This window comes from Ictidomys tridecemlineatus, chromosome 1 (genome assembly GCF_052094955.1).
Source record: "Ictidomys tridecemlineatus isolate mIctTri1 chromosome 1, mIctTri1.hap1, whole genome shotgun sequence".
NCBI classification, from domain to species: Eukaryota; Metazoa; Chordata; class Mammalia; order Rodentia; family Sciuridae; genus Ictidomys; species Ictidomys tridecemlineatus.
In genome coordinates, this window is record NC_135477.1 from 221,190,672 (window position 1) to 221,214,026 (window position 23,355).

A 23,355-nucleotide genomic window follows, 5' to 3' on the forward strand; every position below is an offset into this window, starting at 1 on the left:
AACAATTTTTCACACTTTGGCAAGAATAAGGAAACAAGGTTTGATTTTTAAAAAGTCTGTAAAGCACACAAAGAGAATAGTTGAACACAGTGGCGTACACCTGTAATTCCAGCAGTTAGGGAGGCTGAGGCAGGAAGATCACAGGTTCAAGGCCAGCCTCAGCAACTTAGTGAGGCCCTGTCTCAAAAAACAAAAAGGGCTGGGGAGAAGTTTAGTAGTAAAGCACTCCTAGATTCAACCCCCCCCCTAAAAAAACACACACACATACACATACACATATAAAAATGATAAACAGTTTCTGGATTTTTTTTTTTTTCTTGCAGGCACAGTATCTGTTCTCTATTTGATTTTTCTTGTTACCTTGAAAGCTATTCGCTTGGGATTTCATTTGGAATTTCACTGGTTTATGCCAACAGAATTTTTTGTACCAGGTGAGTTGTTTTGGCAAAATAACATACTAATAAATTATAATAATGTGATCTGTAAGTTAAATTATTATTATATGCTATTTTAAACCAAATAGTGTTTTCTTTTATATTGAACACTTAATGCTAGTAAGCTTAAAATTGGACCACAATTGGGATTTCTTACAGTTAGGGATAACCAGGGCCCTTTGTCTTTTCCACTTGATTCGTTTATGTTACAATGCAGTTGGAAATTTAATAATTCTCTAGGCTTTTCTAAGAAATATACCCCTAGAATTTCAAAGACTTAGAACATGGTCAGTGATATATATGGATGATACTTCTTATTAAAACAATGTTCCCCTTATGGGTTTTACTGTTTCTCAGGCTAAAATTGTGATTATTTAATGTTTGCCTCTCCTTGCCCCTTTCCTTCCTCATGCTTATAGCTTGGTAATTTCCTCTTTACCCAAATATAGAATATTTTGGACATGAGGGGCTGAGATATAGCTTAGTTGGTAGAATGCTTGCCTCACATGCTGGGTTCAAATCCCCAGCACCACCAAAAAAAAAAAAAAAAAGAATATTTTGGACATGAGAAAAGTACTGTGAAACAATAAATAAATAATGCTAAATGAGGAGACAGATTAGAAAATGGAAGTAGCTATTAGACAAATGCCTTGAAAACTAATAATAAGAAAATAGTACATAATTTTGTTGGTGGTGTAAAAAGACCACTTTTCATTCTTAAGTCATTGATTTAGGCAGTCAAGAATTCTAGTATCTACTCAGTATCTTGGATTATCTTCCAAAATATGTAATTACAGTTCTCTACCACCCCATTTCTTCCCATTGTTAGTACATTCCTGAGTTTTTCAGGTGCATGGAGATGCTATTCATTGGATATTGTAGAGTCCAATTACTGTGGCTTCTTGTGTTCAGAATATTTGATTATGTTAGCTTTGATTCTTCATTTTTATTCGAAGCCCATAAAGACTTAGAAGTCAGTGTAGATTCAGGATAAAGGAAGTACTGGGACATAAAAGGCACTGTTCTCTCCAAGATTATATTCAAAGTTGGATACTGATGAAAATGTCAATTTAAAGCTAGTTTTTTCATTGATTGATTAAAAAGTCTAGGATATTATTTTCTAAAATTAGGTCTACTGTGATTTGTAAAACCTCTTAATGATAAAAGTTTCTGCTAATGATAGAAGATTAGAAATAGAGATAAAGAAAGGGAAAAGATAAATATATAGAAAACACAAAAAACATTTGAATAGATACTAGGTAATTTATTTCACATGACTTCATTTAAAAATGACATAAAGGAAGAGTCATAAAACTAAAAAAAGTTTGTATTGATATTTATGATCCTAAAATTATTTTATTTGTCATTAAGAAATTTCTCAAGAATGAAAATATGCTGTAAACCTTTTTCAGTAGAGACTAATTGAAAACCAGAAATTGAAATGAGGCATGGTGGTACACCACTTACTTGAGAAGCTGAGGCCGGAAAGATCACAAGTTTGAGGCCCACCTGAGCAACTTAACAAGAGCCTGCCTCAAAATTAGATAAAAAGTGTAAATAAAATAAAAAGAAGGTAGCTTTTTGGTAGACCACTTGCCTACCATTTACTGGACTCTGGATTCAATCCACCAAAGAAAGACTAGTGGAGATAAAATCTTTCCTCAGATAAACTTATAGTTCTTGGTGAATCTTATATACTCTTTCTTCCAAAAATTTACTCTTCAAGTCGTGTAGATGCCATCATCACTCTTCCTTCCAAGTAATTGGGGGAAATGAGGATAAGAAAAACCCATGTAAACTTTTTTTCCTCCCTTTCTTCCCTACTGAAGGACTTTACCTTTAAAATTATCCCTTTTTTCTCTGAAATCATGTATCAATTTTTCCTCTTTTGAGTTATTTCTACCAATATGTAAAATAATCTCCAATCTAAAAAGAAAAAAAAATTATGTGGTCCCATGATTCCCTCTAGCTGTTGCCTCCCTTTGAAGAAACAATTTGGAAGACTTACATATGCTCACTCTCTCTAAGTTCTCCTTCCATTTTGCCTTGAACTCTCTTCTTTTATTTATTTATATGTATATATATATAAGTTTTTTAAATTCTTTATTTGTTTTAATTAGTTATATATGACAGTAGAGTGCACTTATATACTTTGATATATCATACATAGATGGGATATAATTTCTCATTTTTCTGAGTGTACATATTGTAGAATCACATTGGTCATGCAGTCACATACATACATAAAGTAATAAAGTCTGTTTCATTCTACTATCTTTCTTATCCCCACATCTCCTGCCTTCCCCTCTTTTCACTTCCCTCTACCTAATCTAAGGTAACACTATTCTTCTTCTTCTTCTTTTTTTTTTTTTGCATTACAATTCTTAATACACATACATACCACAATTTTTGTAGGCTTTTGCCCTAGACATTCCATGATAACCAGTGATTTTCACGATTCTTATTCGTGTTTGGTTCCATCTTGGAACACCTTCTTTACTTCATTTCTAAAGCCTCATTCTTTCTTGACTCTTCTTTGTAACTTGGCTGCTTCTCAAATGTCTGACCTCTAATTGTAAGTCATCCAAGGTTTAGTACTCATATCTCTTTTCTCTTTACCCTTATTCCCTAAGTAATGTCATACAGTTACCTGCCTTTGTATATTATCCATATGGTGACTTGACTAGTCCCAATTGTATGTCTCTAGCCTAGATTCTCCACTGAAGTCCATAAGCATACATCTACTTCCCCCTTCTGCATCTCCGTATAGATGTCTTAAACTTAAATTGACAAAAATCAAATATGTAAAAAACTTCAACATCCACATGGCCCCACCCACCCACCTGTTTAAACCTACTGTTCTCCTATTGTTTTTTTCTCTTAAAAACAATAGCTCAGTTTTCCAGTTACTCAAGCCAAAAACTTTTCAGTCTTTGTTCTTTCTTCACTACCATCCCATATCTAATCCATCTGCAAAGTGTGTCTATTTTACTTTGGGGAAAAAAATGAGAATCTGAATACTTCTTACCGTTTCTATCAGAAAGAACTATGTCAAGATACTAATCTCACCTGGATTATTACAGTGGTCTCTTAGTTAATCTTGTTATCTCTGCTGTGTCTTCCTGACCACAATCTGTTCTACATTAGCAGCTAGAATGATGTTTTCTTGTTGTTTGTTTTGTTGTGGTACTAGTTTGGTATCACTGAACTACATCCCAAGCCCCTTTTTTATACAATGAAAACTATAGAACCCTAAAGAGAGAAATAGAAGAAGATCTTAGAAGATGGAAAAATGTACCCTGTTCATGGATAGGCAGAATTAACATCATCAAAATGGTGATATTACCAAAAGTTCTCTATAGGTTTAATGCAATGCCAATCAAAATCCCAATGGCATTTCTTGTAGAAATAGATAAAGCAATCATGAAATTCATATGGAAAAATAAAAGACCCAGAATAGCAAAAGAAACTCTAAGCAGGAAGTGTGAATCAGGCGGCATAGCAATACCAGATTTCAAACTATACTACAGAGCAATAGTAACAAAAACAGCATGGAACTGGTACCAAAACAGGCGAGTGGACCAATGGTACAGAATAGAGGACACAGAGACTAATCCACAAAGTTACAACTATCTTATATTTGATAAAGGGGCTAAAAGCATGCAATGGAGGAAGGATAGCATCTTCAACAAATGGTGCTGGGAAAATTGGAAATCCATATGCAACAAAATGAAACTGAATCCCCTCCTCTCACCATGCACAAAAGTTAACTCAAAATGGATCAAGGAGCTTGATATCAAATCAGAGGCTCTGCGTCTGATAGAAGAAAAAGTTGGCTCCAATCTACATATTGTGGGGTCGGGCTCCAAATTCCTTAATAGGACACCCATAGCACAAGAGTTAATAACAAGAATCAACAAACGGGACTTACTTAAACTAAAAAGTTTTTTCTCAGCAGGAGAAACAATAAGAGAGATAAATAGGGAGCCTACATCATGGGAACAAATTTTTACTCCTCACACTTCAGATAGAGCCCTAATATCCAGAGTATACAAAGAACTCAAAAAATTAGACAATAAGATAACAAATAACCCAATCAATAAATGGGCCAAGGACCTGAACAGACACTTTTCAGAGGAGGACATACAATCAATCAACAAGTACATGAAAAAATGCTCACCATCTCTAGCAGTCAGAGAAATGCAAATCAAAACCACCCTAAGATACCATCTCACTCCAGTAAGATTGGCAGCCATTATGAAGTCAAAACAACAACAAGTGCTGGCGAGGATGTGGGGAAAAGGGTACACTTGTACATGGCTGGTGGGACTGCAAATTGGTGCAGCCAATTTGGAAAGCATTATGGAGATTCCTGGGAAAGCTGGGAATGGAACCACCATTTGACCCAGCTATTAATTACCCTTCTCGGACTATTCCCTGAAGACCTTAAAGAGCGTAATATAGGGATACTGCCACATCGATGTTCATAGCAGCACAATTCACAATAGCTAGACTGTGGAACCAACCCAGATGCCCTTCAATAGATGAATTGATAAAAAAAAAATGTGGCATTTATACACAATGGAGTATTACACAGCACTAAAAAAATGACAAAATCATGGAATTTGCAGGGAAATGGATGGCATTAGAGTAGATTATGCTAAGTGAAGCTAGCCAATCCCTAAAAAACAAATGCCAAATGTCTTCTTTGATATAATGATAGCAACTAAGAACAGAGCAGAGAGGAAGAGCAGGAGGAAAAGTTTAACATTAAACAGAGACATGAGGTGGGAGGGAAAGGGAGAGAAAAGGGAAATTGCATGGAAATGGAAGGAGACCCTCATTGTTATACAAAATTACATAGAAGAGGTTATGAGGGGAATGGGGAAAAAAACAAGGAGAGAAATGAATTACAGTAGAGAGGGTAGAGAGAGAAGATGGGAGGGGAGGGGAGGAGGGATAGTAGAGGATAGGAAAGATAGCAGAATACAACAGTTACTAATATGGCATTATGTAAAAATGTGGATGTGTAACCGATGTGATTCTGCAATCTGTATTTGGGGTAAAAATGGGAGTTCATAACCCACTTGAATCTAATGTATGAAATATGATATGTCAAGAGCTTTGTAATGTTTTGAACAACCAAGAAAAAAAAAATGAAATGTGTGCTTAAGAGAATCTCAGGTTTGCAAGAAATTTATTTGAAAAGTGATTTGTCTAGTTAATTGCAAAAAGCTGGATATTTACTACTGTAATTTGACAAGTTAGAAACATAGAAGTGATGTCATCTGAATTAATTAGAAAAGGTGGCAAAGGACCAACTAACAAATACTTCACAAGATGACTTAGAGGTCATAGAGGCTGGCTGCTCTGAAAGACAAGGTCAGCCAAATTGAAAAAGAGTTTATTGAAAACTGATAAGTCTTAGCAAAAATCAAAATCATTCTGAAAGCAGTTTAAAATAGAATTTGGACATTTCTCATGGCTGAGAGTCCTTCAGTTCTTAAGAATAAATGAGTACCCCTAATACTTGACAAACTGTAATATAAGAGATGATCCACTGCCCTCCATGAGGTTACAGCTGAGCATTAAGATCAATTAATTGTTGTGAATTAACAATCATAATACAAAGATATGCACAGTAGATATAACAGGATAGAGGAATTGCTTATAAATAAGTTAGGGGTCAGAAAAGGGTTCAAAAGGGAATTTTTTAAAGGGCCAGCCAACAGGAGTTCTCTAAGAGAAGAACTGGGGGACAGGAATATGCCAGGTCATGGGAACAACATGTTCAAGCAACAGTGAAGGCCTGAAATAACATGACTTATTTAGGAAATTATGAGGATTTGAATGGCTAGTGAAAGAATATTTGCTGAGGAAGTAATAGGGAAAAAGGAAGGGCTAAAAGGCAGAAGCTCAATCATGAAAAGCCTTCTCTTTTGTTAAAAAAAAATCTTTATTAGTTGTTGATGAAATTTTTTATTTTGTTTGTATGTGGTGCTGAGAATCAAACCCAGTGCCTCATGCATGCTAGGCAAGCGCTCTACCACTGAGCCAACATCCCAGCCCCAAAAGCCTTCTTCTCTTTTAAAACTAAAAATAACTTTGAAGGCCAGCTATAAGACTGTCCTTCCTCCTTACTTGGAAGATGGGCTTCTGTCTTCAGGAGACTCAAAGAAAGATAGTCCTGTAATTCCCTGCCCATAAACAGAACTCATAATAGGACTGCTGCAGTCCAATAATACCAAAAAGAAGGAAAAGGTCAGAAGTACTATAGCCTCATTTATCCACTCTCTCTAAATTAACACAGTATCCCTCAAAATAATGATAGTGAAAACACTCGGAGAACCTTGGAAGATAGCATGAGGTCAGCATGGATGATAACTGAAAGTTGAATAAGTGACCCAAGACCCAAATCCCTTCTTACTGCCCTCTTTATCACATCACTTCCAATACCAACTCTCGTCAGTTCAGGTTCTCTTACGAGCAAACACAGATATGGAGTGAGAAGTATAAGAAATTGTGGTAGCCCTTAATGAAAGATAAAGGGATTGGGGGAGGGGAGCAGGAGTCATAGGTGACTAGTAGGACCACAGTGTGACTCAGAGCTCTATGAAAGGAGAGAAGGAAAGGAGATGGACTGAGCAGAAATAGATTCAGAAAGTCTTAGACAACCCAAATGTGAACCTCTGGTTAAAGATTACCAGTGTAGAAATCCAGGAATAGGCAGAAGTGGTCAGGCCCGAGTACTCTGCTGTGCTCAGTTGTTGGCTCAGCGAGGCCCAGTAAAATATGACTGGTGCGTGATCAGGGCAGCAGATCCATGAGGGCATGCAGCTTTAGGCCATCAGCTAACTGTACTTCTTGTTTCCAGTTCTCACTCAAAAAGAGATCGGAGTAGTATACCCACAGCTGTCACAGCAAAGTTTTAAAACCTTATTTACAAAAACAGAATACCTATACAGAATAGACAATTCTTGGTTCTTATCCTTCCTTTGCCCATACATTCGTATATTTTTGTATTTTTTAAATTTTTAAAAAAAAATTTTTTTTAGCTGTTGATGCATCTTTATTTTATTCATTTATTTATATGTGGTGCTAGAATTGAACCCAGTGCTTCACACATGCTAGGCAAGCGCTCTACCACTGAGCCACAACCCCAGCCCCTTAATGTTATTATATTTTATGCCTGTATTTTATTTATTTTTATGTGGTGCTAATGGAACCCGGTGCCTCACACATGCTAGGCAAGCACTCTACCACTGAGCTACAACCTCAGCCTCACACATGTATTTTTTTTAAATAAAAATAAGTCCAAAAAAAAAAATCTTCCTCAACAACATAATTTTTAAATATTGTATACCACTGTACAACTCTATTATAGTCTAATCAGTCCCCTCTAAGCAGACATTTATCTCTAAAACTTAAGCAATCCTCCCCTGCAACTCCAGTACTAGTCATTGAACCCTGGGGTACTCTTCCATGGAGCCACATTCCTAGTCCCTTTTCTTTTTTTTTTTTAAAGTTTTTAGTTTTTATTTTGCTGAAGCTCACCTCAAACTTGCTATCTTCCTGTCTCAGACTCCCAAATCACTGGGATTACAAGAATGCACCACCTTGTCCAGCTTAAGTATTGCTTTTTAGACATCATTAAAAAATATTAAATGATCATTTTTATTCTCCATCCTTTTCTAGAAGTAATTTTCTGGCAAATTCAGATCTTAGAAAAATAGAGGATTTTAGAGTCAGACCCTGAATTTGAATTCTGCTCAGCTATATAATAGTCATGTGACTTCAATCAGGAATAATTGATATAAAGTACCTATACAGAATAGATATTTCTTTTTAAGTTTATTTTATTTTATTTATTTATTTTTAATATTTATTTTTTAGTTGTAGTTGGACACAATATCTTTATTTTATTTACGTGGTGCTGAGGATCGAACCCAGGGCCTTGCACGTGCTAGGCGAGCTCTTTACCGCTGAGCCACAACCTAGCCCCGGAATAGACATTTCTTGATTCTTTTCCTTCCTTTGCTTGAGTATAATACTGACCTTGGGAACATTGTAAAGATATTTTAATATTCTTATTCCCTGGACAAAACAGAGACAACTGATTTTTATTGACTACTGATACTCATTTTCTACTTGTCAGTTTTAACTTTTTTGTTTCTGTCTCTTTTTCTCCTAGAGATAAGATATCAGTTCCCACAGCTGACTGGAGTGCTTACTCTTGCTTTCTTTATTCATAATTGTATTATCACACTCTTGAAAAATAACAAGAACCAGGAAAACAATGTGAGTAATTATCTGAGGAATTGACTTTGATATCTCCTGAGGATAGACTTTCTAAGTCAGTGTTTGAGACACTTTGTATTTGGAGTACAATTATGCAATGTGTTTCAAGATCTTAATTTTCAAGTTTTAGAGCAGTGGTCAGCAAACTTATTCTGTACATGTTCAGATGGTAAATATTTTAGGCTTTGCACGTTATATAGTTTGTTTTTTGTTTTTGTTTTTGTTTTTTTTAAAGAGGGAGTGAGAGAGGAGAGAGAGAGAGAGAGAGAGAGAGAATTTTTAATGTTTTATTGTTTAGTTCTCGGCGGACACAACATCTTTGTTGGTATGTGGTGCTGAGGATCGAACTCGGGCCGCACGCATGTCAGATGAGCGCGCTACCGCTTGAGCCACATCCCCAGCCCCTATAGTTTTTTATAGTTATCCAAATCTGCTGTTATGGCATGAAAGCATCCATAGACAATAGATAAACAAATGGATGTAGGTTACATGTTTCAATAAAACCTTATTTACAAAAACAGTGAGTCAGATTTGGCCTGTGTGCCATTATGTGCCAGCCCCTGTCATGGAACAATCACTAAAAATAAATAAATAAGTAAGAAAATGAAGTTAAATAAATAAATAAGAATGTAGTTAATAAGCCAATGATGGTGATAAAATTGCAAAAAGTACCCAAACGGCCAGGCATGGTGGCATATACCTATAATCCCAGTGACCCAGGAGGCTGAGGCAGGAGGATTACAAGCTCAAGGCCAGCTTCAGCCACTAAGCAACTTTGTGACACCCTGTCTCTAAATAAAAAATTTTAAGAGGGGCTGGAATGTGGCTTAGTGATAAAGAACCTCTGGGTGCAATCCCCAGTGTGCCTGCCCCCCCCCCCAAAAAAAAGTACCCAAATAGTCCAAAAGAAGATAGAGAAAAAGGAATGAAAAATAGATGGGACAAAGAAAACAAAAGGCAAGTTAGTAGATTTAAACCCAGTGCATTGATAATTACATTAAAGATAAATGGTCCAAACACTGCAATTAAAAAGATAGAAATTGTCAGATTTATTATAAAAAAAAGTCTAACCATGTGGTCTACAAGAAACTTAGTTTAAATATAAGGACATGCCATTCAAGTACTAAACACAAGAAAAATGGAGCAGCTGTATTAATATCAGACAAAAAGTATTGCCAGAGATAAAGAGGAGCATCACATAATGATCTTTAAGGATCAATATATCAAGAAGACCTAGTAGTTTTAAATGTGTATGCACTTATAGAGCTTCAAAACAAATGAAGTTTATCAGTTGACAAACTGCAATAAGAAATAGGCAAATCCACAATTACAACTGGAGATTTTATCACATCTTCCTCTATAATTCATAGAACAAATAGACAAAAATAAGTAAGGGTATAAAAAGCATGAAAAATACCACCAGCTTACTTGACTAACTGATATGTATGTCTTCTCTCAATAGCAGAATTCACATTCTTTTCAAATACACAGGAACATTGACCAAGATAGACTATATGGTAGGTCAAAAAGCAAGTTTCAATAAATTTAAAAAGACTAAAAATATGCAAGGTATGTTTTCCAGCTATAATGGAGTAAAATTATAAATTAATAACAAAGACATTTGTGCAGCTAACAAATATGTACAAATACTCCTAAATAATCAATGGGTCAAGGAAGAAATATAATAGAAAATATTTTGAGACAAATGAAAATGAAAAATTAGGGCTGGGGATGTGGCTCAAGCGGTAGCGCGCTCGCCTGGCATGTGTGCAGCCTGGGTTCGATCCTCAGCAGCACATACCAACAAAGATGTTGTGTCTGCCAAGAGCTAAAAAATAAATATTAAAAATTCTCTCTCCCTCTCTCTCTCTCCTCTCTCACTCTCTCTTTAAAAAAAAAAAGAAAATGAAAAATTAATATACCAAAACTTACGGAATTAGAGCTAAAGCTGTGCTTAGCAGGAAATGTATAGTTGTGAACACCTACATAAAAATGAGGAGCTGGGTTCAGTCCCCAGCACCAAGAAAAAAAAAAAAATACTGGAAAAAGAAGAGCAAACTAAACCCAATGCAAGTAAAAGTTAATCATAGTCAGTTCCCTATTGCCTTGTCTGCAATTATTGATCTCCGTTTGACTTCTTATAACCATATAAGCAAAAAAGATGATGAAAATCTAGTAGAGGTCTATACAGTTGTTAGTGAAATATTGAGGAAGAGTTTCCTAAGCCTGGGGATTCTGAGAAGGCTTCGAGTAAGCGTTAATGTTTGGCAGAGGGGCTGGGGATGTGGCTCAAGCGGTAGCGTGCTCGCCTGGTATGCATGCAACCCAGGTTCAATCCTCAGCACCACATACCAACAAAGATGTGTGTCCGCCGAGAACTGAAAAATAAATATTAAAAATTCTCCCTCTCTCTCTCTCTCTCTCTCTCTCTCTCTCTCTCTCTCTCTCTCTCTCCCCCCCTCCCCTCTCACTCTCTTTTTTAAAAAAATAATAAATTAATTAATTTTAAAAAAATGTTTGGCAGAATCATTATGAAGACAAAAAACTTCCTAAATTGAGGAAAATTAGCTCTCAAATTAGGGCAAGCATAAAAGTCCATCTCTTCTACCTTCGTTCTTACTACCCATATATCTGAATGTTATTTGTAAATGGAGTTAGAGTTGAGTTAACATAGATTTTTTAATACTTTTTTGATTTTTTTTTCTTAGTTGTAGTTGGACACAATATCTTTATTACCTTTATTTTATTTATTTATTTTTTAATGTGGTGATGAGGATTGAACCCAGTGCCTTGCACGAGCTAGGTGAGCGCTGTACTGTTGAGCCACAATCCCAGCCCCTCATACTTATTTTTTTTAAATATTTTCTTATAGATGGACACATACCTTTATTTTATTTATTTATTTTTATGTGGTGCTGAAGATCGAACCCAGTGCCTCACATGTTCAAAGGCAAGCGCTCCAATGCTGAGTCTCAGCTTCAGCCTAAGATTTTTTCATACTTCTTAATGTGGTGACCTGGGCTCAAATTCAACTTTTACATATTTTTATCATTAATAATATCTGCCAGTCAGGGTTGTAATAAGAGTATAACTGTTATAAAATTGAAGCATGTCTACATATAGTAGGGGCTGTTTTCTTTATCCCCTTTACCCTTTCTCTCCTGATATTTACAGCCTATTATGCCTACATAGACCAAGTACCCTAGAGCCCATTCTGTGAAGTGGAATTCTCATGTATGGGATCATTCTATCCATAAGGCTGAGCTTCTCAAATTTTACTATCAAAGTCTCCCTGATAACAGAAAACAACCTCCCATATCTGGGAATCTAGGAAAGAAGAACACAATTTCATTGAAGTCTCGTGTTTTAATCTTAAATCATTCATATTTTTGTCACACTCATAATTAGTGTCCTATAGAAAAGAATATAAAAATAATGGGTTATATTATAGGCAGTTCTCATATTGCATGGTTCCTACAATTAAATAGTTCAGTTAACTGTGGTTTAAATTCATCAGTTTCCCCCCAAGAACATGATTCTAATTTCAGTGTACCACAGGATCTGAACTATAAGTGCATGCATAATAAAATAATAGCTGGAAGCCCTCAGTTCACAAATCACATGTAAATAACAGGTGCACATTCTTAATTAGTGACCAGTCACAACACTTCTTTCAAAATCTGTCAGTGACCGATCCCTGTGCATACTATTTATTTTATGTACAGTGTGCAAATTGAGTGGTTGTGTTGCCTACTTCTCTGTAATTGACCCACATGATTTTTTTAAAGTTGATAATTGAACGAAGGAATTAGCAATCAAAGGTAAAAATGCAATAGAGAAACAATATGTGATAATGCTCAAAATGAAATTTAAATTGAACATAAATGAGCTATAAAAGAAATAGCTGATTGGGTACATGTTGATGCTTCTACCATTTGACAGACTAGATATGCAGCCAGAGGAGCTTAGGGGAAAGGGAACCTATTCGTTAGGCGATTATGAAGAGTTCTATAGGAAGTAATATAGTCAGAAGACTTTGCATTAAAAGAATTCTCAGATATATTTCACAATATTGAAAGCACAAAGAATGAAATGTTAGGAGTGATGCAAAGTTAGAATAAAGAACTATGAAAGTTCACCAAGGCATGGAAAAGATGCTGGCTATATATTGTAAATTATGCAATGAAAAGAAGCAAGCATGGTTCAAATTACTCTTGTTAGGTTTATATAAAGAAATTGAACATCCTAATGCTCAGTGTTTCTGATGTTTTATTGTATTTATGTTTTATTTCTTTAAATATTTTTTAGTTGTCAGTGGACCTTTATTTTATTCATTTTTTGTGGTGCTGAGAATTGAACCCAGTGCCTCATACATGCTAGGTAAGCATCTACCACTGAGCCACAATTCCAACCTTTATTTCTGTATTTTGAGATGAGATCTTACTATGTTGCCCTGGCTAGCCTTGAACTCCTGGTCTCAAGCACTTGTCCTACCTCAGCCTCTCAAGCTGCTGGCACTTATCCTACCTCAGCCTCTCAAGTAGCTGGGACTGTATGTGCCTAGCTGTTTCTGATATTTTATTTTATTAAAAAAAAATTTTAGTTGTAGTTGGACACAATACCTTTATTTTATTTATTTATTATTTTTATGTGGTGCTGAGGATTGAACCCAGTGCCTCGCACATGCTAGGCAAGCATTTTTGCCACTGAGCCACAACCCCAGCCCCTCTGATATTTTAAATTATGATAATAAGTAAATATTCACTTTATTATTTTTTATTTTCTTATACATTTGTAATAAACAGAGAAATTTTAAGGTTTTAACAAAAATTGTTAAAGATCACAGAATAATCATAGTTTTTACCCTTTGATTATTGTGATTGCTTTGCATAGCTTTGGGTTACACAATAATTTTTAGTCTTGCACTACCATACAAAATGAGGCCAGTCTGTACTTGATTGTTTGCTCTCCAGAATTCTCAAGTACAATTGTTTTCTAGAAAATCACAAAAGTATATCTGGAAAACACATAAACCAGCATGGAAAGCTCAGGACTGGATAGAGGGAAGGGTGTTTTATTTCATGGTCTTGTGAGCGTTGAGGAAGGGAGGGATTTTTGCCCCCTTCTTAGAACATTCAAGAAGCTGTGGGGAAGCTGTGGGGGGTAGTTTAGTTTAGCATGAGTGAGGCCCTGGATTTGATCCCCAGCACACACACAAAAAAAGGTAGAAACTTCAGTACCATAAAATGAGTTATTTTTTACAATGAGTTTGTGGAATGGGCTTCGTAGAATTAGTATGATAGGTTAGCAATAAAATTTAACTTCAGTTTTTGTCACTTATGGGAAATATTTTCAAAACGGAGCCTCAAAAGTAAATATTTAAATGGATGATGTGTTCTTACTTAATTAAAACTAGATAATGGTGTGACTTTCAAAAAAAGCAGTTGTACTTTGTGTTAAAGTCTAAAAATATTAATAATTACTAATAATTATGAGTACTAATGATAAAACTAACATTTATGAATCACTCTGTGCCAACAATATTCTAAATACTGAGTATATGCAAATAATTACAATCTCCTTTTGATTAACATAAGTGTTGACATAAATCAAGCTAAGTAAATATTATAATACTGAGAAGAACTTTTGTCATTTAATTAATGATTATGCCTTTCAACAGTTTTCACTAATTTGACTTATAGAAATCCAATTAAGGGCTGGGGATATAGATCAGTTGGTAGAGTGCTTGCCTTGCATGCACAAGGCCCTGGGTTCAATCCCCAGCACCATGTAAAAAAAAGAAAAGAAATCCACTTAATATTGGGATATGATATTTTCTTGGAATTAAAGTCAGAAAATGTGAAGCTTCTCAAGGACTCTGAACTCACAGTGTTGATACTGAGTTGGTCATCCCAAGCTCAGTAAACAAAGGTTTGAAAGTATAGTGGAAGACAAAAGAATAAAAAAGTCTCCTCCCTTCTCTTCTTTATAACTATAGTTGGACTTGGATCTAAAGACAGTGTGAGGAAATAAATAAATAAAGCCCCTAAACAGATGTAATAATCTGAATTTTCCAGTTTTCCAATTCAACTTAATTTTCTGGGTTGTTTTGTTTTGTAACTAAACCTAACTTTTTATATATGTATAACTAAACAGGTTATTATTCCTATTCCTTACTAAGGTGTATGTTACCAAAAAAAAAAAAAAAATAGGGGTTTGAAGAAGATCATCCAATTCCTTATCATCAAAATATGTAATCCTTATAGCCTTCCTGGATATGTAGATTAACGTCTTGATATTTCTTTGTTGTGTTTGAGTCAGAACCTACATAACCTGCATAGTGTTCTATGTGTTGTGGGGAGGGGTGCTGTGGGCTGAACTCAGGGGTGCTCTATCACTGAAAACAATCCCAGTTCTTTTTATTTTTTATTTTGAGACAGAGTCTCACTAAGTTCCCCAGATGACCTTGAACTTGCAATCCTCCTACCTCAAGCTCCTATATAACTGTAATTATAGATGTGTATCACTGTGCCCAGCTATATAATGCTTTTGTTGTTGTTTGGATTTGTCTGTCTTTACTTATAAAACCCTGCTATGTTTTTTGTGGGGTTTTCACTTTTCGTTTTTCTGTTTTGTTTTGCTCTGCTGGGGATTGAACCCAGAGCCTCACACATGCTGGGCAAGCTCTCTACAACTGAAGTGCATCCCCCAGCCCTCCCTGTTTACTTTATTTGAAACAATTTGAAATGCTTTGTATCTCATTTTCCTTTTTCATGTGAGTCTGGAGTTTACTTGGCTATACACCAGAAAAAGATTTTATGTAAACGTTTGGGGTAGGTCTGTGTGGTCAGTTTCTGTTATTCTCTAGTAAATGGTCTACTAGATAGTATTTTCACTATGAACAGTGTATGGAACAAATGGTAAACTAGGTTTGATGAATAGAATGTGCTCCCAGACTTATTCTGGCCTGTTGTATACCTACTCCTCATTTTAAATTGATACTCTACCTGTCTTTAGTTCCCTACCATTAGCCATTTCTTACTCATGAAGCAAATTGGGTTACTGTAATGACGTAGGCTTCCTGACATATAACTAGTTCATATTGTCACATGTGTCTCTTTTTTAAGTGTTTTTTTTTTTCACTCAGAGCCTCGTTTTATAAAATATAACATTTTTCTGCCCTTTTCCAGTAAGTGGGCTTTCAAGAGGCCATATCTTTAGGTCTAGTATACTAATGGCTTGGGTTTGAGCCAATGGCTTGGGTTTGAGCCAAAGAATAGCAAGTCTCACATATATGCATGCTAATCATAAACCTAGGATCATACTAAACCTCATATGCTTTTATAATAAAAGCTTCATTTCTATTCATTGAAGTATTTTCAGATAAAAACAGATATGATCTGTGGAGCACACCTGTGATCTCAGCAGCTCAGGAGGCTGAGGAAAGAGAATCATGAGTTCAAAGCAGCCTCAGCAACTTAGTGAGGCCCTAAGCACCTCAGTGAAACCGTGTCTCTTAATAAAATACAGAAAAGGACTGGGGATATGGCTCAGTGGTTCAGTGCCCCTGGGTTCAATCCCCAGTACCAAACAAAAACAAAACAAAACAAACCAGATATGCTACTCCTCCCTCAGTTCTACTGAATGTATGTTGAATACTGTGAAATAGAACTTTCCTGATTTTGCTATTCTCTTACATTTCTTTGTTCTCCGTACTTCATAGCATGTTGCTTCTTTCATTTTTTTCATTATTATTATTTATTAACTGTGACATAAATGCATAAGACTGATAAACTCTCTTTTGTAGTAGCTAATTGCATGGAGTCAGAAAGACCTTGATTGGAATGTTGGCTTTTAATACATATTTGAAAAAAAAAAAAATATATATATATATATATATATATTTTCAAACCAACTACTAATATTATAGCCATGAATGCGTTTTTGACTTTGCTAGACTTAATTTACTCCTCAATAAAATGAAGAAATTTATCTACATTATAAGGTTGGTATGAGGATTAAATGAGATAACATATGAAATATGCTCAGCCCCTGCCTGGCAACTAAAAGCAATTAACAAATGAAGTCTATGTGCTTACTGTTTTTTATCTATATTTACTGAATTCTTCCTATGTGCCAGGTACTGTCCTGGGTATTGAGGATATATAATGATGAAAAAGACACTGTCCCTTTCCTCAAGATTTCACAGGGTAGTGTTAGTATTAACATGATATATTGGGCCGGGGCTGTGGCTCAGTGGTTGAGCACTTGCCTCACACGCGTGAGGCACTGGATTTGAGCCTTGGCACCACATACAAAAAATAAATAAATAAAATACTGTGTTCATAAAAAAAATTTTAAAAACATGATATAAGAACTACTAAATTTAGCTGTGTTTTTTTTTTAATGTCAAGGGACATTTGTCTCCACTTGAATCTCTTTTTTAATATTTTTTTGTAGTTATAGTTGAACACAATACCTTTATTTATTTTTATGTGGAGCTGAGGCTCGAACCCAGCACCTTGCACGTTCTAGGTGAGCGCTCTACCACTGAGCCACAACCCCAGCCCCTTGAGAATCTTTTTATCATGAGCATGGGTTACTTTTATAATTAAAATTATAGTTACAATGCAGTGTAATCATTGCTGATCTGAGTTGTGTATAAGAATATGAGAAGAGAGAAGCATCTCCTGTTGCCTGCCTTCAGATACAATTACCATATCTAAAGTAAGATGGGCAATAGACCAGTTAGAAGGCTGCCCACAGAAGTGACATATGGGAAAGGAAATTCCCCAAAACCAGTGAAGACAGAAGGGGTGGGTTAGGAACAATTAGAGCTAAGAAAATGAAAAGCTAGGAGTCCAAGTTAGCAAGAACAGATTAGATTGTGTATCTGACTAAATAAACAAAGCAGGGACATAATGATAAGAAACAAGAGTTTCTCCATCCAGAAGCCAAGATGGGTGAGGTTAATTGACAGTAAATGGAAGACCATGAATACCAAGCAAAGCATGTGCTGTGATACATAGTCTTAGTTGCCATTATCCCCAAACATGGTAGCATACACAGAAGGAATTTGCATAATTGAAAATAATGCTTGTATTTCTTTCCAAAGAATCTTAATTTGACATCAGCATATAAATGTACAAATGGCATGACAGGAGACTACAAAGTAAATGTCATTGTTTTTGTTGTTTTTTTTTTAATATTTGTGGTGGTGGTGGTGGTGGTGGTGGTGTAGTGGTGGTGATTGAATCCAGGGCTTTGTGCATACAAGGCAAGCACTCTACCCACCAACTGAGCTATATCCCCAGCCCTAAACGCTTGGTTTGTTGGTGTTGTGGGTTTTTTTTTAATTGTTGATGAACCTTTATTTTATTTATTTGCTCATATGCAATGCTAAGAATCAAACCCAGTGCGTCACACATGCTAGGCAAGTACTCCGCCACTAAGCCACAACCCCAGCCCACCTAACGCTTGTTTTTAAAAGAACTTATTCTCTGCATCAGGACCAAACAGTTTATTTTCTTGCCCCATTTTACTTTTGTTTAATTGACTACTTCCCAAAGATACCTGAGAAGACTGCATATTTAGTTAGAATAACTGTTTTAGGTATATAATATGGCACTCAGTACACAAAATCATGACACCAAGCATTTATTCTTTTTCTGTATTGAATATAGATTGTGTAGAGAAAAGCCAAGTTGCATGATAAAAAGAGTCTTTTATAAAGAAATCTGTCATGTTCTAATGTGCAATAGGGTAACTATAAATAATATGTTTTCATCACAAATTAATGGTGAATATTGGAGGAGATAGAGTCAACTTCATCTAAACATAACAGAATAAACTATTGAATCACATGGTGCCCCATAAATATTTACAATCTGTGTGTCAATTTTTAATTAAAAAAAAAACAGAAGCATAAGGGGAAACTGTACTATGAGGAAGCCATTGCATCTTAGAATTAATATTACTAGTATACTAGTATATTCTATACTAGATACCCCTTTTTTTTTTTGCAGGGAGTGTGGTAATCAGTCATGTAAATTGATGTCTGTCCCTCTTTTTATATGCATACCTCTCTCTCTGGCACAGCTGTCTTGCCTTCCAAGATTTTTTTTTTTTTTAAATAAGGCTACTTCTGTTCTTGAATGGTATCAAGTAAGTTAAGCATGACATGACTTTCAGAAGTCAGAATGGGAGAGTACTACCCTTAAATATGAAAATAGGTATTGCCTGGTTCATTGCTGTTTATCCCACACCAGAGCTTGAGGCAACCCTAGAGGTAACTATGCCATAGGCCCTTTTAGCTGCATATACTACTGAGGGAAGACTTTCCACACCCCTTCCTAGAGGTTTAGTCATCTTCCCCTTCTTCAACCCTGAACAATAAGCTCTTCCAGAGGCCTGGGACTAATCTGCATAAGCCTTCAGCTCCCTAGACCTTTCCAACATCTATTTTAGCATATGAAATTTCTGGTATGTTTTCAAGCTCATTGTCAATTTACCTCCTAACCATAAGATTTCTCATAGCTTGTTACTTGTTTTTTAACTGAGCTTATCAAAGTTCAAGTTCATAAAAACTCCACTATTACAATTTCACCCACTTGAGAAGAGTTAGAAAATCTGAATGTTCCTTGATTCCAAATATTCAAACATTCTTACTGTGTTATAAACAACAAAAAAAAAAGTTGTATATATTTTTTCTAATTTATTTTTCTTAGCTTTCAAAATAATTTGTTTAAAACGAAAAATGAATAGGCTTACTGCCACACTTTAGTTGTGCTAAATTGTTTGGCTGTAACTTTAGTGGTGATGGAGACAATTTTCAAACTGTGGAATGTGTTCTGTTTGGATCTGACAGCTGGCTATATTAAATATCTTGGAGCTTTTTACTTTGCATGAGGAGGGGAAATTGGGAGGGTGGGAACAGCAGTAGAAGAAAGCAATCCACTTAATTTAATGTTCTGTGTTTGTTTGCTGATTCCAGTAATAACACTGTGCAGCTGTTTGAACAGCTGCCTTTTGATTTTCTTTGTTTAGTGTTTAGGTTTATTAAGCTTGTCTTTAATACTTATTGTCTGCTCTTTAACTAGCATTCCTTCTTTATTGAATATATTTTAATATGTACCACTCTTGTGATCAAAGCATGCTTTGATGTATATAAGTTAATTTACTAAAGAAAGAACTTTTAAATTTTTGCAGCTCATAATGAAGATGGCTTATACTTACTTTATTATTATTCCTTAGCTGTATCATTGTAGTTAAATATTTTATAATTTGATGAATTGTCTATTGAAATTAAGTCAGGATTTAAATTATATTAAGCAACAGTTTGTTAATTTTCCTGAGTCTGCCAACAGGCAGCTTACTCTACATATTCCAGACTAGTAAAAAAAAAGAAAAAGAAAAAAAAATTGGCAGACTAATTTTAAAGCATGTGGATTTTGTTTTAACTACTTTGTATGAACAGATTGGGTACCTAGAAAGTATACACAGACATACACAGGTAAAAGAGATATTTTGTATTTATTTGTCAGTCTTTTTTTAATGTTTATTTTTAGTTTTTTTTAGATGGACACAATATCTTCATTTTATTTTTATGTGGTGCTGAGGATCGAACCCTGTGCCTCATGAATGCTAGACCAGCACTCTACAACTGAGCCACAAACCCAGCCCTGTCAGTCTTCTTATTTGGTGTATTTAAGTAGACTTCTGTAGGGCTGGGGTTGTGGCTCAGCGGTAGAGCACTTGCCTAGCACGTGCTTACATGGCCCTGGGTTTGATCCTCAGCACCACATAAAAATAAGTAAATAAAATAAGGATACTGTGCCCATCTACAATTAAAAAATAAATATTTTTTAAAAAGACAAGTCGACTTGCTGTAAATTTCTTCATATTGTGGCAATTTTTTATATTTACAGGTGAGGGACTTGTGCATTGCTTACCTGCTGGTGACATTAACTTATCTCTATATTGGAGTCCTGGTTTTTGCTTCATTTCCTTCACCACCATTATCCAAAGATTGTATTGAGCAGGTAAGGCACTGTGTGCCCTCTTTGTGTGATTCCTTATACTTTCGTTTATGAATTGTAGGCACTATGCTATAGTAACAAGATATAATATCAGACAGACCTAGGTTTGAATACCATCTCTACCATACCCTCAAAGTGTAGGAATTTGGACACCTTTCCCAATCTTTTATGAGCTTCAATTTCCTTTTCCATTAGATAGTGTACATACTCTGTCTGAAATAACATACTAGATACCAGGCACCTGTGGTATTCAAATAAATGGCTTATATGATGTATATTATTTACCTTTGTGTGGAGAATAGTTACAGTTATTGTTATGAATTTATAAAAACTCTACAGAGAATTCCCTGACCTGCCTTGTTTTCCAAAGCCCAGATCTTAAAATGCCCTGGGTAAACTGTTTTGAGTTCATAATCTCTAATGATAGATCTGACTCATTTAGATACTGAGTTGCTACTGAAAACAAAGACAGACTATTTGGCTGCTTAAAAAGACAGAAAAAAAAAGAGAAAAAAAATCTTTCACTAAAAAGTTACCATAAGTAATATTTTCTTCAATTTAATCCATCAAAAATTTAGGAATAGTATACTCTTTTTTGGGAGGACGGGGATACCAGGGATTGAACTCAGGGGGACTTGACCACTGAGCCACATCCCTAGCCATATTCTGTATTTTATTTAAGGATTAGGGTCTCACTGAGTTGCTTAACACCTTGCTTTTGCTGAATCTAGATTTGAACTCCCGATCTTCTTGCCTCTGCCACCCAAGTCACTAGGATTACAGGCTTGTAACACTGCTCCTAGCTAGGAATAGTATACTTTTTAATTGTGACTACAGAATTTTTCATTAAAAGAAAAAACAAAAAACAGCATTTCATGGTTCCTTTCTAGTCAAAAGATATTCCTCCAGTAGAATATAGTGGTATATACAATGATTTATTACAACTGAATTATAAAATTTATTTCAGCAGAATAGTGTTAAGTACTATTCTCATTTCTCTAAGAGGAAGAGGTTACTGCTGTTATAATAGTTTGAAATGTTCTTATTCTCTTGATTTCTTTGATTCCAGAAGTTCTTTGTCAGGCAGATATTTGCTGAATTCCCAGATATGAACAATCCCATAAAAAGCCTACTCCCTTGGGAATAGGGATATTTGTGGTATTTGTATTTGAAAGGAAAAATGTTTTAAATTGAGTGACTAATTTTTTTTAAGATATCAAACTAAAGGGGTTATGAAACACTGTAGAAATAAATTATTTTTTTACTTAATGTTATACTGTAAACAGTGGTGGTACTAGATAATAGATATACTTTCACCTTATTCTATAATCTGTACTATGAAAGCACTACAGTACTTCAGAGGAGGAAAAGCAAGAAAGCTAAAACAGCATTAAATTTAATTTGCCATTTAAATATATTAAAAAGGTTTTTGTTTTTGTTTTAAATTCAAAGCAATTGTGGACTGATACTTTTATAAAAGAGTAAATATATGGCAGTATCTTAACTTCTATAAATTTCTCAGCATTTACTTTCAATATTTGTACTTTCCTCATTGAAAAATAGCTAAGGAGCAGTTTGTGGATGGGCACCAGTTCACAGTCCACAATTTGAGTAGCACCTGTGTTCAAAATAAGCAGAAGACTATCCATTTTATGAATTTGTATGTACTGAATTTGAGTTTTAACATTACCTCATTATCTTTCTTGGGTTAGAATTTTTTAGACAACTTCCCTAGCAGTGACACCCTGTCCTTCATTGCAAGGATATTCCTGCTGTTCCAGATGATGACTGTATACCCGCTCTTAGGCTACTTGGCTCGAGTCCAGCTATTGGGCCATATCTTCGGTGACATTTATCCTAGGTAAGGACTCTTCTCTTGACCAGCAGGATGTGCCAAGCAACAAATGACTATGCAAACAGGTCAGTTTAAAGTGTGACTGATCCTTTTGCTATAAAAATTTGCCTAATGAAATGGTTACTAAGGATAGATCATTGGTGTCCCTTTCCCAGAAGAGCTTTAAATATAGAAGCCACTCCCTTGTCCAGAATAGATTTAGGTTCATTCCTTCCAGTATAGCTAATTAACTGATATCAGTTATATATATCTTATGACTTAGTTGCTATTATTTTACATATTGCTAAGAAGCACAAAATATGTCATACCTGTGTTGTTATGTGTGCTAATAAGAAGCAACACTCTTATGTAAATTATTGGTCATTGATACTTACTTGTGTGTTATTGACATTTGTGCATTTTTGACATAAATGATCAGACGTTTAGAATTGAAGATGAGATATATGAGTGTATTTCTTACTTGATATATGACAAGTTTAAATTACAGTGGTAAATTTTAATCTCCTGTTGGATATGGGGGAATTGTGAGTCCCTTTGAAAATCAGTTTTAAGCTAAGCTTGTTACCCTTATCCAAGAGAAGTTTCCATGTATGGTTTAAGGGTTTCCATGAAATCTTCTTGTGGATCCCTGATTAACTCCTTCCTACTCTTACTTTGGTTTTTTATTGTTGTTGTTATTTTCTTTTTGCAATACTAGGGATCAAGCTCAGGGGATTTTTATCACTGACAT

General features: G+C 35.2%; 1 protein-coding gene across 6 annotated transcripts in view; it reads left to right on the forward strand.

Annotated features, from left to right (window-relative positions):
- Positions 1-23,355, forward strand: part of Slc38a9 (solute carrier family 38 member 9) — a 97,355-nt gene that overhangs the window by 61,252 nt on the left and 12,748 nt on the right. For 5 of the 6 annotated variants that reach the window (XM_040271904.2, XM_005319624.5, XM_040271906.2 and 2 more), the window contains 4 exons: positions 324-431; positions 8,626-8,732; positions 20,660-20,773; positions 22,483-22,631. In XM_040271904.2, the coding sequence (XP_040127838.2) occupies positions 324-431; positions 8,626-8,732; positions 20,660-20,773; positions 22,483-22,631 (478 nt within the window). Of the gene's footprint in view, positions 1-323; positions 432-8,625; positions 8,733-20,659; positions 20,774-22,482; positions 22,691-23,355 lie in introns of all 6 variants that reach the window. The other variant, XR_002483339.3, reaches the window with a different exon arrangement.